The 24,071-nt window shown below is 44.8% G+C and overlaps 1 protein-coding gene and 1 long non-coding RNA gene across 4 annotated transcripts; both read left to right on the top strand.

The window, feature by feature from the left end:
- The first annotated feature begins 1,674 nt into the window (after positions 1-1,674).
- On the top strand, positions 1,675-15,999 carry LOC133897610 (serine/threonine-protein kinase D6PK-like). Of its 3 annotated transcripts, XR_009905943.1 has the most exons (5): positions 1,675-1,853; positions 2,024-2,993; positions 14,235-15,061; positions 15,397-15,486; positions 15,699-15,999. XR_009905943.1 is itself a non-coding variant. In XM_062338404.1 (4 exons), exons 2-4 carry the CDS (start codon positions 2,137-2,139, stop codon positions 15,728-15,730), a joined length of 1,716 nt encoding a protein of 571 aa, XP_062194388.1. In that variant the 5' UTR covers positions 1,676-1,853; positions 2,024-2,136; the 3' UTR covers positions 15,731-15,999. The 3 variants fall into 3 exon arrangements, 2 of the variants coding, with proteins under 2 accessions (XP_062194388.1, XP_062194387.1); XM_062338404.1 differs by lacking the exon at positions 15,397-15,486 and having other exon boundaries at positions 1,676-1,853; XM_062338403.1 differs by lacking the exons at positions 15,397-15,486; positions 15,699-15,999 and having other exon boundaries at positions 1,676-1,853; positions 2,036-2,993; positions 14,235-15,336.
- Positions 16,000-21,035: 5,036 nt separating this feature from the next.
- On the top strand, positions 21,036-23,059 carry LOC133897505 (uncharacterized). Its single transcript, XR_009905919.1, has 2 exons — positions 21,036-21,369; positions 22,359-23,059. It is a non-coding gene; the product is annotated as an uncharacterized LOC133897505 (long non-coding RNA).
- The last annotated feature ends 1,012 nt before the right edge of the window (positions 23,060-24,071 follow it).

The raw sequence follows: 24,071 nt of genomic DNA, 5'->3' as shown, positions 1-24,071 counted from the left end.
AATCACTGGAAGCTTTTTTTGTGACACGTGTTCAAAAGTTTTCAAAGTGTTTCACTGGATGGTTCGATGTTAGAATGGTGAGTGAACCGAACTTTTTTTCTGCAGATGCAAAATTTCTAAGGCGAAATGGATTTGACCTCATTGAATTATCCGGTGATGGAAAGAGAGGATCACCAAACTATTTCTTGCAGAGACAAATTTTAAGTGCAGAAAAATAAAGCTCTACTCACCGGATAGTCTGGTGTTTATGTTGTACTCACTGAAAAAATACACTGGAGCAATGTTGTAGAGAGATTTAGAAGATGCCTCATTCACCAGATGGTCCAGTGTAGACAAAGATGATATCACCAAACTAATTCTTACAGAGAGGTTTGCAACGAGTGTTTTGGCTTGGTTCTTATGACCAGATTATCCAAGTTCACTTCAATGGTCACCGGATGAGTACACTGGAGGATCAACAGCTAATGATAGTTGGCACAGTTATCTCTGAAGTTTCTACTCACTGGATTGTTCGGTGTGAGTGAGATGGTACTCACTAGATTATTCGGTGTTAACAAAAAAAAAGGTGGTTAGGCAACATCTAAATTTGAATTTCTAGCATATAAATACCCCATCACTTGATTTTATCGATCTCTTTTGCAATTCAGAGGAGTTCATACACTGTGTGTGTCATCAAGAAGTAAGGGAGAACACTTAACTTGATTTTCAAGTCCCTAATTGAAGGTTAAGGACTTCATTAGTGTTTCAAGAATAACGAGTGTGCATCTAGTTATAGTCTAGATTTAATCTTGGTTAAGTGAAGTTATTGGTTTATTACTCTTGGTGATTGATAACACCTAGTCGATCTTTGGTGATTGGAAGCATCTCGGTGAGTTCTTGAAGTTTTTGTGGGAGACCCGAGAAGAACTATGTGCTTAGTTTGATGCCCACCAATTCGGAAATTGAAAAGTGACAATTATGAGTGAGAACTTGAAACTTTATGACTCAAGCGGGAGCGATATCCTTTGTGGATACTCCAATGAGGACTAACGAGAATGCCAACTCCTCAATACTTCGGAAAAAATCGGTATTGTCTTGTCCATGTTCTTACTTTCTCGTATTTATATTTGAACATTTTACTTCTTACAGGCTTTTCTTTCCGCATTTACTTTGTGTTTCTATTTAGTTTGATCGTGTAGTCGTATTTTAATTCATCTAAATTAAGGTTACTATTTATTCTAAAATTTGATAGGGGTAAATTTTTAATGGACCAATTTACCTCTCTCTTTGGCCATTTAATTATTTGAGATTAGACTAATTTACCTCTCTCTTTACTATTTGATTCTTTGAGATGAAAATTAAATCGTGTCAATAGTTATGAAACGAAACATAGATTTTTTTCAAACTTGAGAGTGAATAGATAACTCGGACGCCGTCGGACAAGACTACTATACTTCCACTTAAACAATACTTATTCTTCGAAGTTAAGCTTTTAAGTGAGATTAGATGCCAGCATGTATATTACAACTACCACTTGTATTCTACGTGCACACTTTCTGTGTCCGTATTTCGATGGATGATTTGCTATACAAATTTTAGGATCTTGTCCAGGTTTATACCAAATTCTGGGATTTGAACTGAAGTCCCCCTAACCGAACGGGCCCTAATTTTGTTCACCCTTTAAACCCGCACGGGATATTTCATCCATTCCCCATTTGTTTTAGGTTTCTCCCATTTATTTCGCCCTTCCCTTCCCCCCGCTGCCACCACCAGCTCCCCGTGGGGAACCGCCCCCTCGATCTCCTCCCGAACCCACCGGCGGCGGCGGCGGAGGCGAGCGGCGACGGCAAGCTCCCCAAGGCAGCATCTACTCAGTAAGCAGTCTCTCCTCAGCCTGTTCCCGCCTCCGACTTCGTCTAGTGGGAGGGGACCCTCCCGCTCTCAGATCCATCCGACTCGTATTTGGGCATTTCGTGGTTCTTGATTGATTTCTTGATCAGTGTATCGATTCATATCCGTTTCCCCTAATCTAATCTGTGCGCAGTCTCTGTGGTAGGTTTGAATTCGCCTCTCCGGTTCTTGATTGGTTGGTCGCCCGTGGTGATGGGAGGAGGGGCGTGGTCGTCTCCTTAGGGAATTCTTTTGGGGATTTCTGTTATGGCTTCGAAGGCCGTTCCTGAAATAATCGCTAAGAAATGCGATAAACCCGTGGCGGAATCCGCCGCACCATTGACTTCTCAGAGGCAGTCCCAAGGACCGACTGCGAAAGCAAGCGAGCTGGGGCCTGCTTCACCGAGTGAGATTACCACAGCTGATGTAGCTACATCCAGTGGGGTGAAAGAACTCAGTAAGGATAGCAGCAATTCTACTGATGGTTCTGTGAAGTTAGATGAAACTGAAGATGCTGAGAAGAATTCACTGCGAGGGAGTGTTAAAGATAGCTCAGTATCTGCTAAATGCAGCGACAGAGAGAGCAACCTGTCAAAAGCCAGTGGGAGCGCAAAGGTCAGCGGCCAAGCTGCCGATTTGATCGAGAGCAGCAAGAGTAGCCTTTATCGGGCCAGTGGTGGTAGTGATGTGAGTGATGAGAGCACCTGCAGCAGCATGTACAGCAGTGTCAGCAAGCCTCACAAGTCAAATGATTCAAGGTGGGAAGCGATTCAGGCGGTTCGAACCAAAGAAGGTTCGATAGGGCTGGGCCATTTCAGGCTACTTAAGAGGCTTGGCTGTGGTGACATTGGCAGCGTGTATTTATCAGAACTTAGTGGCACAAAATGCCACTTTGCCATGAAGATCATGGACAAGGCATCTCTAGCAAGCCGCAAAAAGCTGCTGAGAGCTCAGACAGAAAGGGAGATATTACAGTGCCTGGACCATCCTTTTCTTCCAACATTGTACACTCACTTTGAGACAGATAAATTCTCGTGCTTGGTGATGGAGTTTTGCCCTGGAGGAGACCTGCATACCCTAAGACAAAAGCAGCCTGGCAAATATTTTCCTGAACAAGCTGCCAAGTAAGTGCGTTGGTTTCAATCTTTTGTCTATTGAGAGCTATGCATGAAAAGTCTTTGATTCATGAGCTATAATTTCTTTTTGATAAAGCATTGAATTGCCATATTATGTTATTCTGATTTGGATAAGCTAGTAGCTCATTCACTTTTAATATCTAGTCCCCAAAATTTAGAGGATAACCACTAAAAGTTGTGTCCTTACTTCTCTAGTGTGGACAACATCATTGTCATCATCACCACCTCTCTCATGTTTATTAGTCATTGGTCCGGTTCTTATATTATTTGCCCACTATTTCGATTGCATGAAAGTTATTTATATATTTTGTTTCCTTTCATTTACAATTTAGCTAGTATTATTTGTTCTGGACTTGTTGAAATGTGAAATAATGAATTTAGCTAGTATTATTTGTCTTGTACTGTTATCTTGTTATAATGTGGAATAATAGGTTTTTGGTTGTGCCTATGAACCTGCTGTTGTCCCAGAGTTTATTATTTCTACTAGCGATGTGCATCCTCTTGTGTGGACTATCTTTGTCGTTAACAGTTACTGAGTTTTGAGAATTGGTTTGGATTGCCTCTCTGGTTGACGTTACCAAGGAACTCTTGAAATTGAATTGTTATTATTGTCTAAGATTAGTTCCTGACAATATATCTGTAATTGAACTGGGTACCTTCGAGATCTCAGATCGAGTAGGAAACAAGACACACGATGTATATAGGTTCAGGTCCCCTAAAGCGGAGTAATACTCTACGTCCTGTGTGGATGATGTTGTATATAGATTGTCTCAAGTATAAGCAAGGTGGCTAAACCTAATACAATGGAGTAAATCAGATCTAAACTAATCTAGAGTTGAAGTCGTCCAGTATCTCAAAGACTAGGGTCTGCATGCTTGTGTCGAGTTGCGTAGGTGTTGATCTGTTGTGTGTTCTCCCTTTGGGGTCAGGGTCCTTGCCTTATAAAGGGGTCTTGGCGTTGCCTGAGTTCCAGCCATAATCGATAAGGGGTTATTCATCTTGTCGGTCAAGGCAAGACAGTTGAATCCAGCTTGGATACTAGTTGTACTTAGGTCGGTTAACCCAATCGAGACCTTCGGAGTACAGGTATTTGTGATGTGAGTATATCAGGTCTCGCAGATTCGGATCCGCAATATCCGGAGTTGTCATCATGTGTACGATGTACCCTGTTCGTGTATGATGCACTCTTTATGCGTATATACCCTATAGTTAGATATTCGACAGTAGCCTCTTAACTCTATTCAGCAAGGAGGATTTCTACAAGCGCCTACTCGAATACTGCTAAGTCTAAACTTGGTCGAGTAAGGTAGATCAAACTTGCAGTCAAAAGAATTGAGCAAAGAATGTTATGTCCCGAGTATCGAGTGGAAACACTATTGGGTTGAGCGTCCTACCATTATCCGCACTCGAGGCTCAAGAAAGGATTGAAAACTCGACTTCTCGATATCCATCTCAGAGTAGAGTTAAAAATAAATATCCGAAATTTGAACCATTGGGTATAGACGCATTTAATGCACTCGAATGGGTGTGCAAAGATTCGCATGACGCCATTGCCCTGTCTTTCACGCCGAACAAGGTGCCACAGTAACGGGAGTGGCTACCAAAGTAAGCGTCAATTGCCAGGCTATTTATCTGTACAGACCTGGACTATAGCTATCCTTCATCCTCTCGCCGCTAGTCTCTTGCTTCAAGCTCTCGCCTTTTTCCACCCAAGCACGTGCAATCGCACAGAAATCTCACTCCATGGCCTGCAGCCCTTCTGTGAATACCGCCTCTGGTTCCTTGTCTGAGAAGAAATCCAACGCGAAGGCCACCAACACCTCCTAGCAGCTAGACGAGATGAGGCTTCTGACCGATGTTTGGGCGATCTCGACGATGCAGGAATCGAAGCTTCAAGAACTTGAAGGTGAACGAATTGTTCCTCCTCATGAACTGGCCAATTGGAGGCCAGCATTTGGTGAGGAATTCCCATCCTACCAGTTCGATCATGAACTCGTGGTGCTTGAATCATTTTTCCGTTGCGGTTTCAATGTCCCCCCTTCCAAATTTCTTCTCAACATTCTCAACCATTACAAAATCGAACTCCACTTAAATCCGAACTCGATCACCATGATTAGCGTATTTTCTACCTGTGTGAAGCCTTTCTCTGTATCGCACCGAGCTTAAACTTGTTCCAGTATTTCTATCATATGAAAAGTAATACTGAAAATAAATGTGTTGGGAGGTTGTAGTTTCCAACTGTAGAACGGAATGAAGAATTTCTATATTCCAATTGTGCTAATCTCCTTCTGGCAGAAAGATTGGAAGAACTAGTTTTATGTTTCCAACCCCGACCCGGTCACCTCTCCCTTAGTCTATAAGGGCCTTCAACCTCACCCGAATCCATCATGGTCGAAGGAGCACCGCGAGCTCGACTACATTGCACACTATGTTAAGAAGATTGGCGAGCTTAGATAGAGTGGTTTGACCAGGTAGCATGTAGCTAAAGACTTCATTAGTCGAAGGTCAAGTCCTCTGAAAGCGCGGGATCCGTGGGACTACGTTGGAGACAATGATAGCTTCCGGTACGCAGCTGGATGTAAGTTTGAGTTAGCATTTTACTGCTTTTGTAGGTACGATCGAACTCTTTCGATGACTCTTTTTTCCTTTACCCTTGTCCCTGCAGGACACTACTGCTCGATTGAGCAAATTGTTCGCTGAAGAGACGCAATCATGCCCTGTTCAGCCCTACTCCTCAAGAATCCTCGACCGCCGGTGAGAATTTGCTTGGATTCAGGAAACAATATTGATTGCTTGTTTCGACCTGATTCGTCTTTTTGATTCTAGGTTATAGCCTCCCATAAAGAAGACACCTCCTCCTCTGGCGCTAACGATAAGGGGAAAACACTGACCGGTCACGATGCCGAAGGATCTCTTCGATCCAAGAGATCGTCTTTACCATCCGACCCACCGCACCTAAAGCGTGCGCGGGGAAACAGTCAATTGGTACTGAAATTGTATCCTTAGATTATCGTTTATTTAGTTGGTATCTTGATTATCGAGCATATTCCAACTGATGCCCGGTCTATATGGAGGGGGGGGGGGGTTACTATAAGGATCGACTGGTGCATCCCCACAATCACCTCCTCGAGAAACTGGTGCTCCTGATGACTCGGTAAGAGAGGTAACTCATATCAAGTGGGCATTTTGACATTGGTCATTCCTCTAAGGATTTAGTCGATAAGTCCAGAATGATGACGAGTCATTGTGAGCTGATTTTTTGCAGGCAATGGCTTCCTTAGCCTCGTTGAACTCCCATGTCATCCCCTCAACACAAGCTACCCCAACTGCTGGTATGATGAAGAAGAAAATCATTGTCAAGAGGCAGAAGTCGAACATTGTTTTGTGTATCCCAATCGTCAAAAGGTTTTGCTTGAACAATTATCTTGTCTTATAGCCTTTGTTTTCTTTCCTCACCTTGTTTAATCGCAGATCGTTCTCCCCGGAGAAGCTAAAAGAACAGATGATGGCGGTCCAACCGTTCAGCTGACTCTGACCTTCCCAGTGACATCCCCTTTGTTTCCTCGAGTAGAGAAAACTCCTGCGGACGCACCTGAAACAAGCCTGCAAACCAATAGAGCTGAGACCCCAACTGATGATCCTTGGGTGACGCTCGAGGATCTCCTCAAGGCTGCAAGTGTCCAAGTAGTTGCTGCCAAGGCTCGTATTCAGAAGTCGACCACAGCAACGGTAAAAAAGAACAAAATGCGTTGCTTGCTGCTAGCTTGGAAGGAATTGAAGGTTAGTCTACTATCGATCACTAATGTGATTCAAATGCCAGGCAACTGATGATAATTTTTGTTTGCTTTACCAATTCTCGAGTCCTTAAGGAAAAAAGACGCTCTTCTTGATGAACAAATGAAAACTATCGACAATAATTCCAAATATCAAGAAAAGCTCAAAGGCAACCTGAAGATAGCAAAAGCCGACCGAAAGGCCATGGCTGCAGAACGAGACACCATTGCTACTACACGAGATGCTGTTGTAGCCGAGTGGGACACTGCGGCCACCGCGCTTCAAAAGCTGAAGGATCAGACCTTCGATTGCATGAACTAGTCGGCCTCCGTAAGCGTCGAGACAATGCTTGGTCTTCTCAAAAGCTACAACCGCAACTTCGACACATCAGTAAGTGACGGCGGGGTTCGATTGTTCAGCAGAGGGGGTAGCAAATATCTTCAAAGCGTCTTGCTTCTGATCCCTGCCTTCGTTGAGTTCCTAGGGCTCAGCTTGCCTGATGAAGAAAGTGAGGGCAGTCTGTAGTTTTTAAGTTGAAACACTCGAAACTTGATCCGTGGTTTTAGGATGTCTGTAAACATTGCTAATATTTTGCTCATCTTGTATGCTCTTACCACTATTCCCTTGTTGGTGAAATAGTTAGCATAAGTAGATGCAAAAACCAATTAGTACATGCTAAAACCATCCTTGAAACCTATTTATCAAATATTTGTCGATACCTGAAAACTCAACTAGACATATTATTAGATGCATTGGACTTCGAGTGACTTCTCGAAGTGTACTCAAGAATAAGAAAAAGACTTGTATAAAACTAGAAAGAGAAAAAATAACACAATAATTTTTGCAAACATTTAGCCGACTTGCATATTTGACTAGCGTGCGAACATGAACTCGATGGAGAACACACATGAGACCGACTAGAACTTTAGAACCTTGTTGGCCGTTAAGTGTCAGAGGTTTGACAATCTCTCGTGTTGTTATGTCTTATGTGGTGTAGTTGTTCGTTATTGACTTAACACATGTCTTTGTTGGTTCTGTTCAAGACTGCGTACATCAACGTCTGCACTTGCGGGGTATCATAGCTTAGCATCATATAAGACTTCACTTACATAGTAAACTGGTTTTTGGATCTTGGCTTTCTTCTCGGGGCATTCCTACTCGACAACCAGGTCCGTACTCACAACTTGTGAGGTGCCTGTAATGTACAAAAAGAGCTCATCTTTTTCGTTAGGTGGGGTTAGAATTAACGGAGATAATAAATACCTTTTTAAGTCTTGAAAAGCTTCTTCATTTCTTCCGTCTACTCAAACCAATCGTGTTTCTTTAGCAGTTTGAATACAGACATCCCTTGCTCGTCCATCTTATAGATGAATCGACTAAGGGCTGCTATGCATCCTGTCAATTTTTGAACTTCCTTCAGCGTTCGAGGTGACCGCATCTGATCAAGAGTCTATTTTGCGTGAATTGACCTGGAGTTCACGCTCAGGGTATGAGGTCCTAAGGCATTTGATGCCACAGAACCGTCGTTGATCTGCAAGTCCTTTTGTGAGAAACCTTCGAGCTTAGCATCAAACGACCCTATAGTGACGCTGATCCAACGACGGCTACTGTACCCAGTGGCGCGGATCGGCTGCCTAATCCGACCTTTGCCTGGTCGGGTCAATTCTTGGGTTGCTACCTACACCTCCTCGACAGCAACCACTAGCCTCCGCTCGTCGACCATCTCTCTCAATGACGAGTCCTCTACACCCTCAGGTTCGCCGTTTTGTGCTTCGCCATTCGCATCCTTCTACAACGGCTACATGCGGTACCCCTTCCCAACAACCTTGCCTTCAATGGCGAGAGAAGGCTCCAAGGTTGCAACTATCTCTATGTTCCACGACACTACCGCTTATACCTCAACAATAGCGGAGCGACCAAGCACCACCTCAACAACACCGGGTGTCCTCCAGGCGTGCTTTTTCCTCGACTTGGACAACACGTGCCCTTCGTGTTGGGTCAATCAACTATCCTCTTCTACTACAGTCGACCAAGATCAGTGACCGCGCCCATCCTGTTGTTGACAACTTAATCTTTGGGCGCTCTACACCGACTCTTCACGCTCGACAAGGCCACGCACCCCAATCAACGCCAGCCATCAACATCAAGGTAACATCCTCCATCAGCGGCTTCCTCACAATAGGTTTCGATGTTGCACTTGTTGTCCTCGACGTTGTGCTAGGGAAGGAGGCCCTGTCACGATCGATGATAGTGGTTAGGAGGAGTGTGTAGCGGATCTTCAAGGGACAAATCCGAGTGGTATCACCAACGCCTCGATGTTCATGACAGGACTGTTTGCCACATCTACAACCGACAAGTTGGCTGGCGTCCCTATTGGTAACCGTGGTGCAATAAGAGATCGGAATTGCACGGGCTTTACCTTCGTCAGCGGCAACTCCAACGACAACGACCCCACATTATGTGACTTGTCAGGTGACCACGAGGATCGCCTTCATAAGGGGTGCAACATACAATTCCAGGCCTCCATCGTCTATATGGTCAACACCGCACCATCCTTCATCTTTAGGATCTTCACCGCTCTTGGGATGGTCCTCATCGTCTACTTGCTTGCCTTGTTCCCATGGGAACTAGGAGGATCGTATGTTGTGTGCATAATCTTTAATTCCCCTGCCCAGCATATGATGGACTACTAATGCATGACAGATATCAACATCCAGAAGGAACATATTAACTCTATCTTGCAGAAATCTTCCAATGGTCACGACAAGGATGCACGTGGATACAAGAGAGTGCTACACTACAATCATCTTCAAGGGATTCTACGACATCTCTAAGGACGTCGTCACCATAATCCACGTCTTCATCACGCTCATCGCCAAGTCTACCTCCTTCACCTGCATCAATGGTTGATGTAATCATCTACGTGCTTCTTTGACTCAAGGCCACCGACGTTAACATCAAAGCATGGCGAATGGAGTTCATCAACTATCTTCAACACTGCCTCATCACGCTAGGGAGTCGCATAGGAGTAGAACTCGTTCTTCAACATGGGGCTTCCTCGGGCTTCTACCATGGCCCCCACCTTGCAGCATGCAGAGATTTACCTAATTAGCAGCTCGAGGATAAGCTACAAGTGACAAGGGGGAGAAATGTCATGGGTCAAGATCTAGCCCATGGCCCAATAAGACCGGCCAGCCCAAAAGCCCCTTGCGGGTACTGTTCACTAACGTGAACAGTATCGCACATACTATAGTGGTGGTTGGGTCCATGTCGCTTCTTAGCCGTTAAGTAGATTAGGATTTTTCAGAACTTTCCAAATTGTAATAGACTATATACGGGCTAAGTTAGCCTCTCTATATAAAGAAAGAAATCATCAATAAAGTGATAAGCAAAAATTAGAAGGGAAACCTTTCTTGCCATCCAGGCTCATAGCGTCTGGCCCACCCTCGCCTTCTCTCTCTCATGCCGTCGTCTCCTTGCACCCAAACCCTAGCCGCCGACGACCTCCATGGTCGTCATCCCCCTCCTCTCCTCCCTCCAATAAATAATCACTATTACAGCTTCTCTGTACGAAAATTGTCAGGTTTGCCAAACATGACATGCAACTCGATCTGGCCAAGGGGCATCATCGATGAGTTTGGAGTTGTACCGTGGAAAGGCTCAGGTCCTGTCTTGAGCTCCGACTTTTGGATTCCTATCTTGTCTAATGTTTTAGCGAAGATGAGTTTGATCGAGCTACCCTCGAGACCAAGATCCTTTAGACTTTAACGTTGAGGATAGTAGACTGGACCACAACAGGATATCAACCCAGGTGTGGAACCGCGGCTGGATGGTCAGCTTGATCGAAGGTGATCAGGATTTTCGACCACTTGAGGTATCAAGGAGGCCCGATCAGAGCTAGGTTGACCTCTCCTTTGATCGTCTTGTACTGCCTATTGGACTCATACAAGGCAGGTCCTCCGAAAATATGCGTCAAGCTCTGGTCGGCCTCGCAGAATTTCGGCTCATCATCTTTGGCATTTGGCTTAGCCTGTTTGCTATGGTAATCAGCAATAGCAGCCTAAGGTTGTCATCGAGCTTCTTTCTAATAATGTGACATTCGTCAAAGTCATGCTGGTTAGTTTGATGGATGGGACACCAGTTTCCATCTCCACTGCTCAGGTCCGTATTATTTCTGGTGTTGTGCGACTTGCTCTTATCGACTGCAGCCACGGTCGTGTTTAGACCCTTGCGCTTGTCACCAGGTTTGTTCTTCTTCCTCTCATTCTTTGAGGACACGAGCTTGTTCTTGCCAGACTGAGGATTTTTGGCATGTTCCTACGCTTCAGCATGCTCTGCGCACTTGTCCGCCAGCTCGAAGAGTTCTTTTACTGTATTGATCTTCCGGGTAGCAAGCTTCCCGACTAGATCTAGATCTTTGTCCTGACGCCTCGCTTGAAGGCGATGATGATCAAGCTATCGAAGATGTTCGGGATCGTATTGCGCATGTCACAGAACCTGCGAATGAAGTCCCACAGAGACTCGTCCTTATATTGGTTCAGCTGATGGAGATCGTCTTACGTTCCTGGGCGCTCGAATGTTCCCTAAAAGTTGATGATGAACTGAGCCTTCAGCTCAGCCCATGATCGGATCGAGTTGGGCGGCGGGTTCAGTAACCAGGACCTTCCAGGTCCATTACTGTGTTGTCGCTACCAGCGACTTGAATAACAGTGGTGTAAATCTGTAACCACTTATTGGGGTTGAGCTTCCTATCGTACTTCTGGATCAGACCCACCTTGAACTTCTCGAGCCATCGTATCGACCGGAGCTTGGGTGTGAAGGCTTCACAGCCTCTATCGAATTCTTCATGAGATGGGGGAGAATTGTTACGCCTGTTCCTTCGAACGGGTGAGTCACGTGGACTGTCTCGTCCTGGAGGTCTGCAATCGTTATAACGACGGTTGTCATCACGACTGTTGTCTATCACACTTTGTAGATCTATTCTGTTGTGAGAGATGTAGTTCTTTAGGTCTTCCTGGTTCCTGCGCCTATGGATGGGGTAGGTACAATCTGGCCTATAGGACTGTGCTCGAGCTCGACCACCTGAGCTTCCTATTTGGGATCCGTCGACTCGGGGATGCTCATGTTCGTGACTCCTCGAACCAATGTCTTGCTGGCTAGGGTGTCTAGAGCCGCTGGGGTTATTCACTCGAGTCGTCTGGATCTGAGCCGCATCAAGCAGAGTCTTGAGTTGATTGACCATCGGGTTAGAGGATTCGTTGGCTCCAGCTCGGGGAAGGATCTCAGAATCACATGAGCTCCCTGGACATTAGCTTTCGGACTACTAAAGACACCACTGCCCAGACTAGTTGTGGTCGAGCCGATGTAGCTTCGCGATCGCTATGTTGAGGGAGTTCGTCCCTCGATCTTGGAATCGTTGCGGGTGGGGGTGCCACCTAAACAGTAGGCGTTCCCTGGCCAAGTAGACATTGAATATCAGGGTTCCCCTGATTTTCCTCCGTCCGTCGATGATAGGCGATGTTGGGAGCCTACAGAGCCCCAGATATTGCGTTGGGTCCTCGGGGATTCTTTCACCATTGTTCATCATGGTGTCCGGATCCTTCACGTTTTGCTCGACGGATGTGTCATCAGCTTCGACCATAAACACGAATCGATTTGTTCGGCTACTCTAGCCGTCGATGGAGCCGTCGTCGCCACTTTCCTCACTCTCATCGTCGCTGTCGGTGTCCATGAATTGAAGAACAGTAGGCTTCTTAGGATCCCACTCGAGGTGTCCCACCTCGCGATATTTGTCTAATAAGCTGGACTCGATGTTACCGGTATGGATCAATTTACCTTGATTGCCCCACCGGTATGCTATTGTTTTGAATGTGATCTATGAACTGGCAGGAGCTAATGCGAAGATGACCGCTGCCGACTCGAAGTGGTCATAGAAGCTGGTGTCGAAGAATCCAACATGAACGCACACTTGAGACATGATTGATCCTGAAAAATAGATAAAGGTCTCTACCTGACGCGTCAACTATCGAAGATTAGTTTCTAACAATATATCCGTAATTGAATTCGGATACTTTCGAGATTAGGAATCGAGCAGGAAACAAGACACACGATGTATACAGGTTCGGGCCCTCGAGGCGGAGTAATACTTTACGTCCTGTATAGATGATGTTGTATATAGATTGTCTCGAGTACAAGTAAGGTGGATAAACCTAATATAATGGAGTAAATCAGATCTAAACTAATCTAAAGTTGAAGTTGCAGAGTATCTCTAATGCTAGGGTTTGAATGCTTGCGTAGGCGTTGATGTGTTGTGTGTTCTGCCTTTGGGGGTCAGGGTCCCCGGCTTATAAGGGGTCATGGCGCTGCTTGAGTTCCAGTCGTATCGATAGATAGTCATTCATCTTGTCGGTCAAGGTAAGACAGTCGAATACAGTTTGGATACTAGTCGTACTTAGGTCGGTTAACCCAATCGAGACCTTCCCAGTATAGGTATTTGCAGTGTCCCAGTATATCAGGTCTTGTAGATTCGGATCCGTAATATCCGGAGTTGTTTATCAGGTGTACGATATTTAGATATTCAACAACTATTGCTTAGTGAAAAATTGAGCACGATTGGTGTATGTGTTTACTGGAATTAAAAGGGCAAAACTTCCTGATTGGATTTAATATTTGTGAGCTCTGAAGGTACAGTGGAGCACAAAAATACTGCAATCTGTATATAACATGACTGGAGGGGATCTGGTTCTGGAGTTCAAATCATGTTCTTTTTTCCTTGGAGCATGAACATGACTGCCATGGCTCTCGTGGTGAAGATACATATCAATAGACAGAATAACAACATATGAAATTGCATTGGCCATATATATGAATTAGGTTCAGTATCTGAGTAACTGGGTATGAACTCTCATAGTAGTAGTACTTATTACTTGCTACAGTTAGGGGAATATGCTTGTATATTAGCTTACCCTCTGCACGTCATCTGTTTCTGGCATGGATATGTTTATGTATCTATTGCCTAATTTAGTTGTACTCTAAATTTTTCGCGACATTGCAGTGCATGTATCATGTTCTTTTGCAGATCTTACTTATATTGTAAGCTCCATTTGCCCCCCTCGTGTTATATTTGGCTTTTTGTTACTTTTTGTGTTCTGGTTAGCATTGGGGTATTCGTGATTAGTGTGCAGGCTCAATTGTTTTCCCACCATCATCTTCAATCAGGTGGATGAGTCTTGCAGAACTTTTTCTTAAATGTGGCTTTTGACAGTTAGTGGTCATTGCTTTCCTGATATAGTTTGGAGCTACTTATCTGTTCATCAGTTTTTGATGATATATTATATTATGCTAATGCTTTCTCGGTATTTAGCATGATAGTCTGCCCTGATTGTCTTATCATGGACAACCACACCAAAACCTGGTCTAGTCTAAGAACTTATGTTGACATTGAATTGTATGCAGGTTTTATGTAGCAGAGGTGCTTCTTGCTCTGGAATACCTACACATGCTTGGTATCATATATCGTGATTTAAAGCCAGAGAATGTTCTTGTAAGAGAAGATGGCCATATCATGCTGTCGGATTTTGATTTATCCCTCCGATGTGCTGTGAGCCCTACTCTTCTCAGATCTTCTAACCCCAGCGCAGACCAAAAGGGCAATCCAGCTTACTGTGTGCAGCCTCTGTGCCTTGAGCCAGCCTGCATCCAGCCATCTTGTGTCACAACAACCACATGCTTCTCTCCTCGCTTTTTCTCCTCGAAGTCCAAGAAGGAGAAGAAGGAGAAGAAGGCAAAAACAGACCTGGCAAATCAGGTCAGACCACTTCCTGAGCTCGTTGCAGAACCCACAGAAGCAAGATCTATGTCTTTTGTTGGCACACATGAGTACTTGGCACCTGAGATTATAAAGGGTGAGGGGCATGGAAGTGCTGTGGACTGGTGGACGTTTGGCATATTCTTGTATGAACTTCTTTTTGGCAAGACACCATTCAAAGGTTCTGGGAATAGGGCAACGTTGTTCAATGTAGTTGGACAACCCCTAAGGTTCCCAGAATCCCCAGTAGTGAGTTTTGCTGCGAGGGATCTTATTAGGGGATTGCTCATCAAGGAACCGCAGCATCGGTTAGCGTATAAGCGTGGAGCCACTGAAATAAAGCAGCATCCCTTCTTCGAAGGTGTTAACTGGGCATTGATAAGGTGTGCCACGCCACCAGATATCCCCAAGCCAGTCGAGATCCCTCGTGCAGTAGCCTCATCAAGCCAGAAGGCTACGTCAGCAGCTGATAAAGGTTCAGACTATCTTGAATTGGAGTTCTTTTAGTGGAGTCATATGTGATCTCCTATGCAAGTTATAAATTTCTTTATTTTCCCCTTAGACTTTTTTCTTGGATTCTAATAACTTTTTATGTAGATGCATATGCTCCTATTACTGCTTTCTTAAGTTCCTTTCTCAGTTCATTTCATTAGATGGGAGCTGCTATCCGGTGGAGTTTGTAATACTTCATTGGTTACCTCGCACTAGTTTTTCTCAATAACATGGAAAACAGTTTCTTTTAATCTGCAACCGTGATTTTGCGAGCTGTATTACTTGGAAGTTCATCACACCTTGTTAATGTGGTGTCAGATGTAGTAGTTGCATGCCCTTCAAAATGATATGGTTGTCCCTCATCTGCTAGTCCTGTGGGTCCAACAGGTATGCAGCCTACTGTGGCAGGTACGGTACTTACTATCAAGTTTGAACTTGAGGGATCTCCAAAATTTTCATGTCTAATTATACTATGGTTGCGATGATAATGCATAAAGGCCAATTGCATCATTATCTGCTCTGTACAAATTTGCTATAATGCATAACATATGAAATGACTGATTGATCCAAATTGCATTATCCCCTGATGAACTGCCCGGTTTTATTTTTTCAATTCACAGAAAATCTTGCTTCTGGGGTAGAACCTGGATGATGGTCCAAGAAAATATTGCTCAAAGGTTTTTGCTAATTTGTGATGCCGAAAACGTGTAATACTTCTTGACGCCTGGCGGGTACAGCGAGGGCCGCAACGCACATCTTCCAGTCGTACAGAGATCAGCCTATGGCAAATATTCATCTGTTTTCTATTCATGTGATTTGAATGTTCCATGAATGCTTAAAGTGAGCGAAGTACACTTATACATATGCGAGAAAGTTGTATTTTCTCGAGAATGAACAAAACCGCCTTTCGATTTGAGTGCATTTGAAACTTCCAATACAAAATATTCAACTTCCAACATTAAAAAAGACTCGATTTTGATTAAGCTTTAAATTCACTCTATAAAAGATAGGGAAGTCGGCGTATACTGGAACATTATTTGGAAAACTTGATTTTTCTTGAGTTTTCAATGACCTCTATAATAGGGAGGTCCGTGATTATCGAATACGCTATTGAGATATATGGTTTGCGAATTCTTGCAAAAAGTTTGTAAGAACAAATAAAGTAGTTTAAACATTTATTTTAAGTCTAAACTAAGAACAACATGTCTCACCAAAACACCCTAGATAACCAGACCAAATTTTACCCTACCCAACTCAATCCTTCACAAAAGTTAGATCAGATTTGGATGTCTGATTTGCTTGCCCGGACTAGGCAATAAAAGAAGAAAACTTGAGCCCACTCGGGCCAGGATTTTTCAAGCCGGGTAGAGGTAGCATGCCTGTTGGTGCAAGAGATCGTCTTGTCTCAGTAAGTACGGTGAGAGTTTCTTCTAAGGAGGAGACTCAAGCTTGAAAATGAAATTTGAGAGAAAGGAATATCACAATTGTATTGATAGTAGAAAAAGGGATCTGTCTGGGGGTATCACAACGTGGTTTAGTGCTTGGGCACCTCTGTGTCCTGTATGTTGCCTAGAGCGTTCTCCTTGTGACCTCTACCCCTATTTATAAGGTGGTACGTAGCTTAGTGTATAAGTTATCACGATGTACAAAATATCTAGGACCTGGCCGAATTACTAGGTCTTATCCTGGATAACTACATTTTACCCTATACAGAAGATAAAGATCCACTGTGGTAACTATTGTGGTGCCTGCCCCCTGAGGGGTGAGCTGGTCGCCAATTACGGCCAGGCGCCACTCTACTGGGGGTGTCAAGATGACTTCATCGCACTGGGGTGTCAGGATAAGCACCGCTTGCACAGACATTAATTGCCCATCACCTCACGTCAGGTCGGCTGCAGGGGTGTCCTTTCTTTCCTAAGGTTATGCAATGCCTTCTAGGACACCCTAGCATAATCTGGCCTCTGCGTGACCTAGGCATGCGGCGCAGCTGTAGGTGTGGGTTTTTGTATGGTTTTGTACTAGTTAAGTTTTGCAGTCTACTGTTGGTAATAAGCAGCTAATTACAGTATAAAACATAGCTAGGTCAGATGACTATTCATAACTCATGTCAAATGAAGATGTAACTTAAGTTCTAATGCTTACTGCCAAACAGGGACGTAATCTAGATTTACTATTTCTACCTAATTGCTATCTGTTGTAAAAACTTCTAGTAGTAAGGTTGGAGACCTCCAACATATTTTGATCTTACTGTACGAAAGATAGACCAGCTAGGTAAACTATCGATAGGTAATAGTGGGTGTATCTTTGCCAAAATAAGGCCTCTATTATGAGTCTTAAAGACCTCGAAGCCTATGGCTAGGCCGGGAGAGGTGGTCCTTGACCCCCTCGGCCTTTAGCCATTTCCCGGCTCCGAAGGTAATCCGCCCAGAGCTTGGCAACGGCACGTGTCGGATGTGGAGCTGAAGGATAGTCGAGAGAGGTGGTCCTCGACCCCTTCGGCCCTTAGCCATTGCCCAGCTCTGGAGGTAATCCGTCCGGAGCTTGGCGACGGTGTGTCAGGGGTGGAGCCAATGGCTAGTCAGGAGAGGTGGTCCTCGACCCCCTCAGCCCTTAGCCGTTGTCCAGCTCCGGAGGTAATTCGTCCGGAGCCTAGCCACAACGTGTCGGAGGTGGAGCTGAAGGCTAGTCGGGAGAGGTGGTCCTCAACCCCTTCAGCCCTTAGCCATTGCCCGGCTCCGGAGGTAATCTGTTCGAAGCCTGGCGATGACGTGTCGGAGGTGGAGCTGAAGGGTAGTCGGGAGAGGTGGTCCTCGACCCCTTCGGCCCTTAGCCATTGCCTGACTCCGAAGATAATCTGTCCGGAGCCTAGCGACAGCGTGTCGGAGGTGGAGCCGAAGACTAGTTGAGAGAGGTGGTCCTCAACCCCCTCGGCCCTTAGCCGTTGTCCGGCTCCGGAGGTAATCCGTTCAGAGCCTAGCGACGGTATTCTCCGACTCAATCCTCGTCGCTGGGTATTGCACCGTCGGTGGCAGAGTTAGTGGCGACAGAGCGGGGTCGGAGGGCTAAGGATTTGCCCGGGAGTTTGCCCCAAGCTTCTAACCCCTGTGCCATCCTTCGCCGGTTTTCTCTGTGGCCAGGTATCCTGCTTGTCTTCTAAGGTATTCCTCTCGAAAGGTCACGAGGGTTCGGTAGTCGTTGATGTTGTAGCCACGCCTTGGTCCGTGCAGGATGCACCCGTATGCCTCTGGGGGTACCAGAGCTTGTGGTTGACGTTGAGGTCGCTGTTGGGGGCCACGTACTCTGAAGCTTGTGGTTTCCCTAGGGCCTCCTTTTCTTTGGGGAGACCGTCGAGGTCGTCCGGTGAACCGGCTTTTGGAGCCGGAGTGGCTCCGACTATGCCTCCCTGGACGAGGTGGACCTGGGGTTCCCTGTGCGTGGTTGGCGTCATGAGGGCTGTGTCGGGGGCGCTGGTGGTGTCTGCACACTCTGGAGCCTTACGCCTCCTCGAAACCCTCTATTGCCGAAGGGGCCTGAGGAGGACGCTGGGTCGACAGATTCTCTGAAGATGTTGGCTCGCCTAGGGCATCCTGGGTGCTGTAGAAGGTCTGCTTGGGACCAAGTCCAGGCGGGAACATTCCTGGGTTCGACCACTGGAAAGCGGTCTGCTTGGCTGCGACCTTGGCCGCGACCTCTCCTAGTGTAGTGAGGTCTTCACCATGCAGAGGCTGGAAGGGTTCTGTGCCACCTGGAGTTTCCGTACCGACCCAAGGTTCTAGGTCGGTCAAGGCCAAAGGAACGCTGTCCCATATGGCAGCGAGGCTAGAGGATACATGTGGTGTGCATGGCTGAGACAGCCACGCATTTGGTTGCATGGTTGCAACGGTGGATACGGTGGCTAGCGCATTGGTAGTTTTTCTGGCGGATTTTTACCTAACTTTAGCACTTTTGTGTTCGAGTCCCCACGGACGGTGCACTGTTGGTGCAAGAGATCGTCTTGCCCCAGTAAGTACAGCGAGAGTTTCTTCTAAGGAGGAGACTCAAGCTTGGAGATGAAGTTTGAGAGGAAGGAACACCACAAATGTATTGATAGTAGAAAAAGGGATCAGTTTGGTGGGGAGTATCACAGCGTGGTTTAGTGCTTGGGCACTTCTACGTCCTATGTGTTGCCTTGAGCGTTTTTCTTGTGACCTCTACCCCCTATTTAAAGGGTGGTACGTAGCTTAGTGTATAAGTTATCACGATGTACAAATATCTAGGATCTGGCCGAATTACTGGGCCTTATCCTGGATAACTACTTTTTACCCTACATAGAAAATAAATATCCACCGTGGTAACTATTGTGGTGCCTTCCCCCTAAGGGGTGAGCTGGTCGCCAATTGCAATCCGGCGCCACTCTACCAGGGTTGTCAAGACGACTTTCATCGCACTAGGGTGTTAGGATAAGCACCACTTGCACTAGCATTAATCGCCCGTCACCTCACATCAGGTCGGCTGCAGGGGGTGTCCTTTCTTTCCTGATATTATTTTTGGAGATTGGTTGCATCTTTAGGCTTCGGAAGGCTGTAAGGGCACCGGAGGGGTGGCACGAAGGGGTCTGCAGCCTCCGGGGGCCAGTCCTCCTGCTGAGGGTTTGGAGGTCGAAGGCTCTAGAGGGACTTGCTGTAACTTCAAGTCTTTAGAAGGCCACGTACATGCCGGAGAGGTGGCCCGAAGGGGTCCGCAGCATCCGGGGGCCAGGCCTCTAGCTGACGGTTCGGAGACCGAAGGCTCCAGAGGGACCTTTGATAGCGATCATTAACCATTATTCTCAGGCTGGTCTATTTTGCCCCAACAATACCCAAAACACCTTGGGCTTGGGCTGAATAATTTATTTATTTATTTTTATGTGCATAAATGATGAGACAGTTCGACCCAATCCAAAAATTCAAGCTTGTTGCCTGCCCAACCCTCAATTTTTAGGCCTACTAGGTGGGCCTAGACACATATTTAGGCTCGAAGAAAACCAAGCTTTCTGCCAGCCTAACCATCAGTTTTTTGCTCTAGTCTAGTAGGCAATTGATGCACTTTCCCATATTGTTGTGGCTAAGGTGCTTTGCATTTATAGTTAGATGAAAGAGGTAACATCAGGTGCACAAAACCGCATAAGTGAATATATGTACAAACTCAATCACATCCATCGGACCTAATCTGAGCGGCCCATGTTGGAGGTAGGAGTTCCCCCATCCCACTTATGTAGTGACAAAATGAGATTGGACCTAGGTTGGCCCAACTGGAATGGGAAACTCCACCTCCAACATGGACAACTCAGATTATATGCGGGGGATGTGATTGAGTTTGTGCATATGTGTCACACCCCAATTTCATGCATATTCATGTTTACATGCAACTCATGTGCATTCATAAACATTTGATTGGATTATGTGCAAGATGAATTGGTTTGAATTCAAATTTTATCAACAATAGAATATCACCTAAATTGGGAGAAATGCTATCAAATGGAGCTTTACATAAGAACTTACCTTTTCACCATATAACTTAGGGCTGAAAATAATTTTAGAAATTACATAAGTTGCAGATTTTTGAAAATAACTTAGGGCTGAAAATAATTTTAAAATAATTGTTCCATATGTTTGGGAATTTATTTGAAGCCTTAAAAATTGCTTGAAGAATCAAAAGTAAGACTTTTTCGATAATTTTAATTTAAATTCTGCGCGGGCTATTGAGGTGAAACTTGTTTAAATGGGTTCCTTATAGGAGCTAAACAAAGTTGTAGGATTTTTGGAGGTCTTTAGCACTGTTTTTCACATAAGAAAGATGGAGGAGAAAATGTTGTCTCTGTTCGAATTGTAGCATGGCCCACATGTCTCCCTCCCGATGGCTGCACAGAAGCTCAGCGCCGTGTGGCCATCACCAGTTGCCAGCTGTGGGTGGTGCTTCGCACCCAGCCTCACCCTAGGCCATCTTATCCCCTCCCCTCCTCAAACTCTCACTCTCTTCCCCCTCCTTTCTCTCTACCGAGCCACCAGCATAGAGGCAAGCAGAGCAGGGCCATCGCTTTTCCACCGAGCGCTGGCCAAAATTCAAGAGCTCGGGGCCAAATCCACAAGCTTCAAGCCCATGAAGGCAAGGGAGAAGTTTGTTGTCCCCTCCTCGACCGACTTTCATCAGTTCTCCATTGTCTCCTGGCGGATTTCACCTCCCGAGTATCTTCTTCCCCAATTCTGGCGACTTCCCCACCACCTCATCGACGCACTGCCTCTCCCGAGCCTCTCTGTTTAGTCTGCGAGCACGGTGAGCAACGCGCGACCTCGATGCCCCTTTTGTGCACGTCCTTTTTACCTTAGCTTGCTGCCACCTCTGCGCTCTCTACGCTGGCCATCTTCCAATTGGGCTCATCAACCAGGGTTTTCTCCAATGCGTTCATCGTCGCTTACTGGTCTTGTGATGCCTAAATCCATCGCTAGAGCCGCCACCAGCGAGGCTAGACCGGCCAAGTCACTTTGTGACTTGAGTCAATGGGCTGACTTCATTGTCATACTCGATAGCTAGGCCTTGGCTAGTATAAAAGAGCTGGCGCATTGGTGTTTCGGTTAAATAAGAAACAGGAGAAAAAGAGTTATTGAATATGTAGTAAATCGCCTAAACTTGGTAAAACTCGTAGGAAAATAAATATAGCTCCTACAAATGTGAAACCACTTTTATTAGACTTGTCTTATCATGGTCTGCAGAATAAATTTTTTTTTGCTCTTGTAAATAGCTATTTAATTTCTGCACTGATTTAATTGTGGTTTATCATGTATAATTCATGGTTAGTCCAAAATTATTGAATCAAGTTCTAATAATCTTGATAAATAGAGTAATTTCTATGAAAAATGGTGGCAACCATGTTAGAGTAGTTTGACCCATTGTTTTAGGTCATGTTTAGTATCACATTGTTAACCTTTTATTCATACAGAAACTACTAAAAGTAAATTAAGGTTGGGACCACTTCTAAAAATCTTTTTTTGGCATAACCATACTCAGGAAAAATAAAGTCTGACATGTTAGCTTTTTCCTAAATATAAGTTGTGCTAGTATACCCTCTTTGATTTAATTAGCAAAGTAGGACATCACCTGCTTATTTGTTTATACCGCAAGTGTGTGATCCTTTCTTTGCATAAGTCTTGATCTATCATGTTGATTACTTAGTGCACTTCATTCATGAGTATTTTCATGGCATTCGGATCATATTTCATGGCATTTCACTCATACTCACCACATTGCACGCGCTCTTTCTTCAGAGAATGAAGAGCCAGAGAGCAACACGGGCGTGGTCGAGGGTGATCAAGAGGGTGTTCTGTGGATTGTGAAGTCAAAAATCAAGGCAAACATCTATGCATATTTCACCCATAATTTGGATCATATGTTGTTTTGATGAGGACAACCTTATGACATATTCTTCAGCACCACTTAATGATCAAGATATACGCATCGAGTTGCCAACTGGACCAATTACAAGAGCACATACCAAGAAAATACAAGATCAAGTGAACTTGCTTCTTACTAACCATATCATTAATTTTAAGAAGAATTTTATACTACCTCAACCTTGTAATTTACTTGTGCTTAGGTATTTGGATCAATACGATGCACAAGAGGAAGAAAAGTTGCATTGCTTGTTGGCACATAGACTAAGAAGAGATAAGGGATGCATGGGAGAAAAAGGTTATCACAAGGTGTTTAAAGGTCATATGCAGCTGTACATGAACTTTCCAAAGACATTGAAGACTTGCCTTCCAAGTACTACACGAAATCAATCAAGGAGTGGCAAGATATGAAAGATTGAAGTCGACTTGGACTCGGTTTGTTGCAGCCAAACATATGTTGATTAAAAGTACCATAAGTCTCTCATATGAAATTGGTTTGGGCTGTGTAAGTACCCGTTGGAAAGCTTATTTGACACCTTTCAACGTATCCAATCCTATTGCTAAATTCGTAATGAGCTGATCCCAGATGTCAAAATAATACACCGGTCTTAGTTTAGGTTTCCTTTTTTATGTTGTAACGAGTCCAATTCGGTTTCTACAGTACTAGGTAGTATATATAGTTGAGTCCATGACCCATAGAGGGTAGGCCACTTTATGCATAAGATTGAAACATGGCTATTGCTTGTTCTTTTATACCAAGGTTCATGTGAGGACAAGTGAGAGAGAATTAGGCAATCATTGTTTATCGTTCTGCAATCCAAGGTCAAGCTGTCGTTCCATTGGGAATTGGGGACTTGGCATTCATCACTTGTGGTCTCGCGACGATTGTCTACATGTGTGTGTTGGGTGTATTCTAAAGAGTTGAGGTTTCATGCATTGGCGTGAGTGTTCAGCTAGCGTCGTTGTCTACTTCACACCTTATATCATTGGCTCTTCCTGAAAAGATCAGGCCACCCCGTATCATGTTTTAATTTGATAAATTATTTCTATATGTATGTCATGCATGATAGCTAGTCAATATCGGTTTTGTGTGTGGATTATATTTGTTGTATTACCCTTACTTGACATCATTATCTCTTGATCCATTGTAACCCGAGTGATATCATGTAATTGTTCAACTTAAAATGAACGTGTTATGCTTAGCAAGGCATAGATCACTGGTAGAAGTCGAGCGATGGCTCATCCATTGTTCTCGAGCTTTAAGGCTTAATCGTGTCTCATTAAATTTAATATCGAAGAGTTAATGAGTTTGTGAGAATGAGACAACATTTGGGAAGGTGTTAGGGATGGTTCAGGAATGGAGTCCCTGATATCATAGGCCCGCCTAAATCAATTAAGTACCGATTGTTGTTTTTTGTTATCTTAAGTGCTTTTAGTACTACCATATATCTAAATAGAGAAAGGATGAGCCAATTATCTCATTGCATATCCACATTTGGCACATGAATTCATGGTGTGGGGTGTGTGTGTGTGTGTGAAAAAGAGATATGTGTGTGTTTGTGTGTGTGTGTGATGGGATAGAGGACT

This window comes from Phragmites australis, chromosome 17 (assembly GCF_958298935.1).
Source record: "Phragmites australis chromosome 17, lpPhrAust1.1, whole genome shotgun sequence".
In the NCBI taxonomy this organism is placed as follows: domain Eukaryota; kingdom Viridiplantae; phylum Streptophyta; class Magnoliopsida; order Poales; family Poaceae; genus Phragmites; species Phragmites australis.
This window is presented reverse-complemented; position numbering and strand designations above follow the sequence as displayed.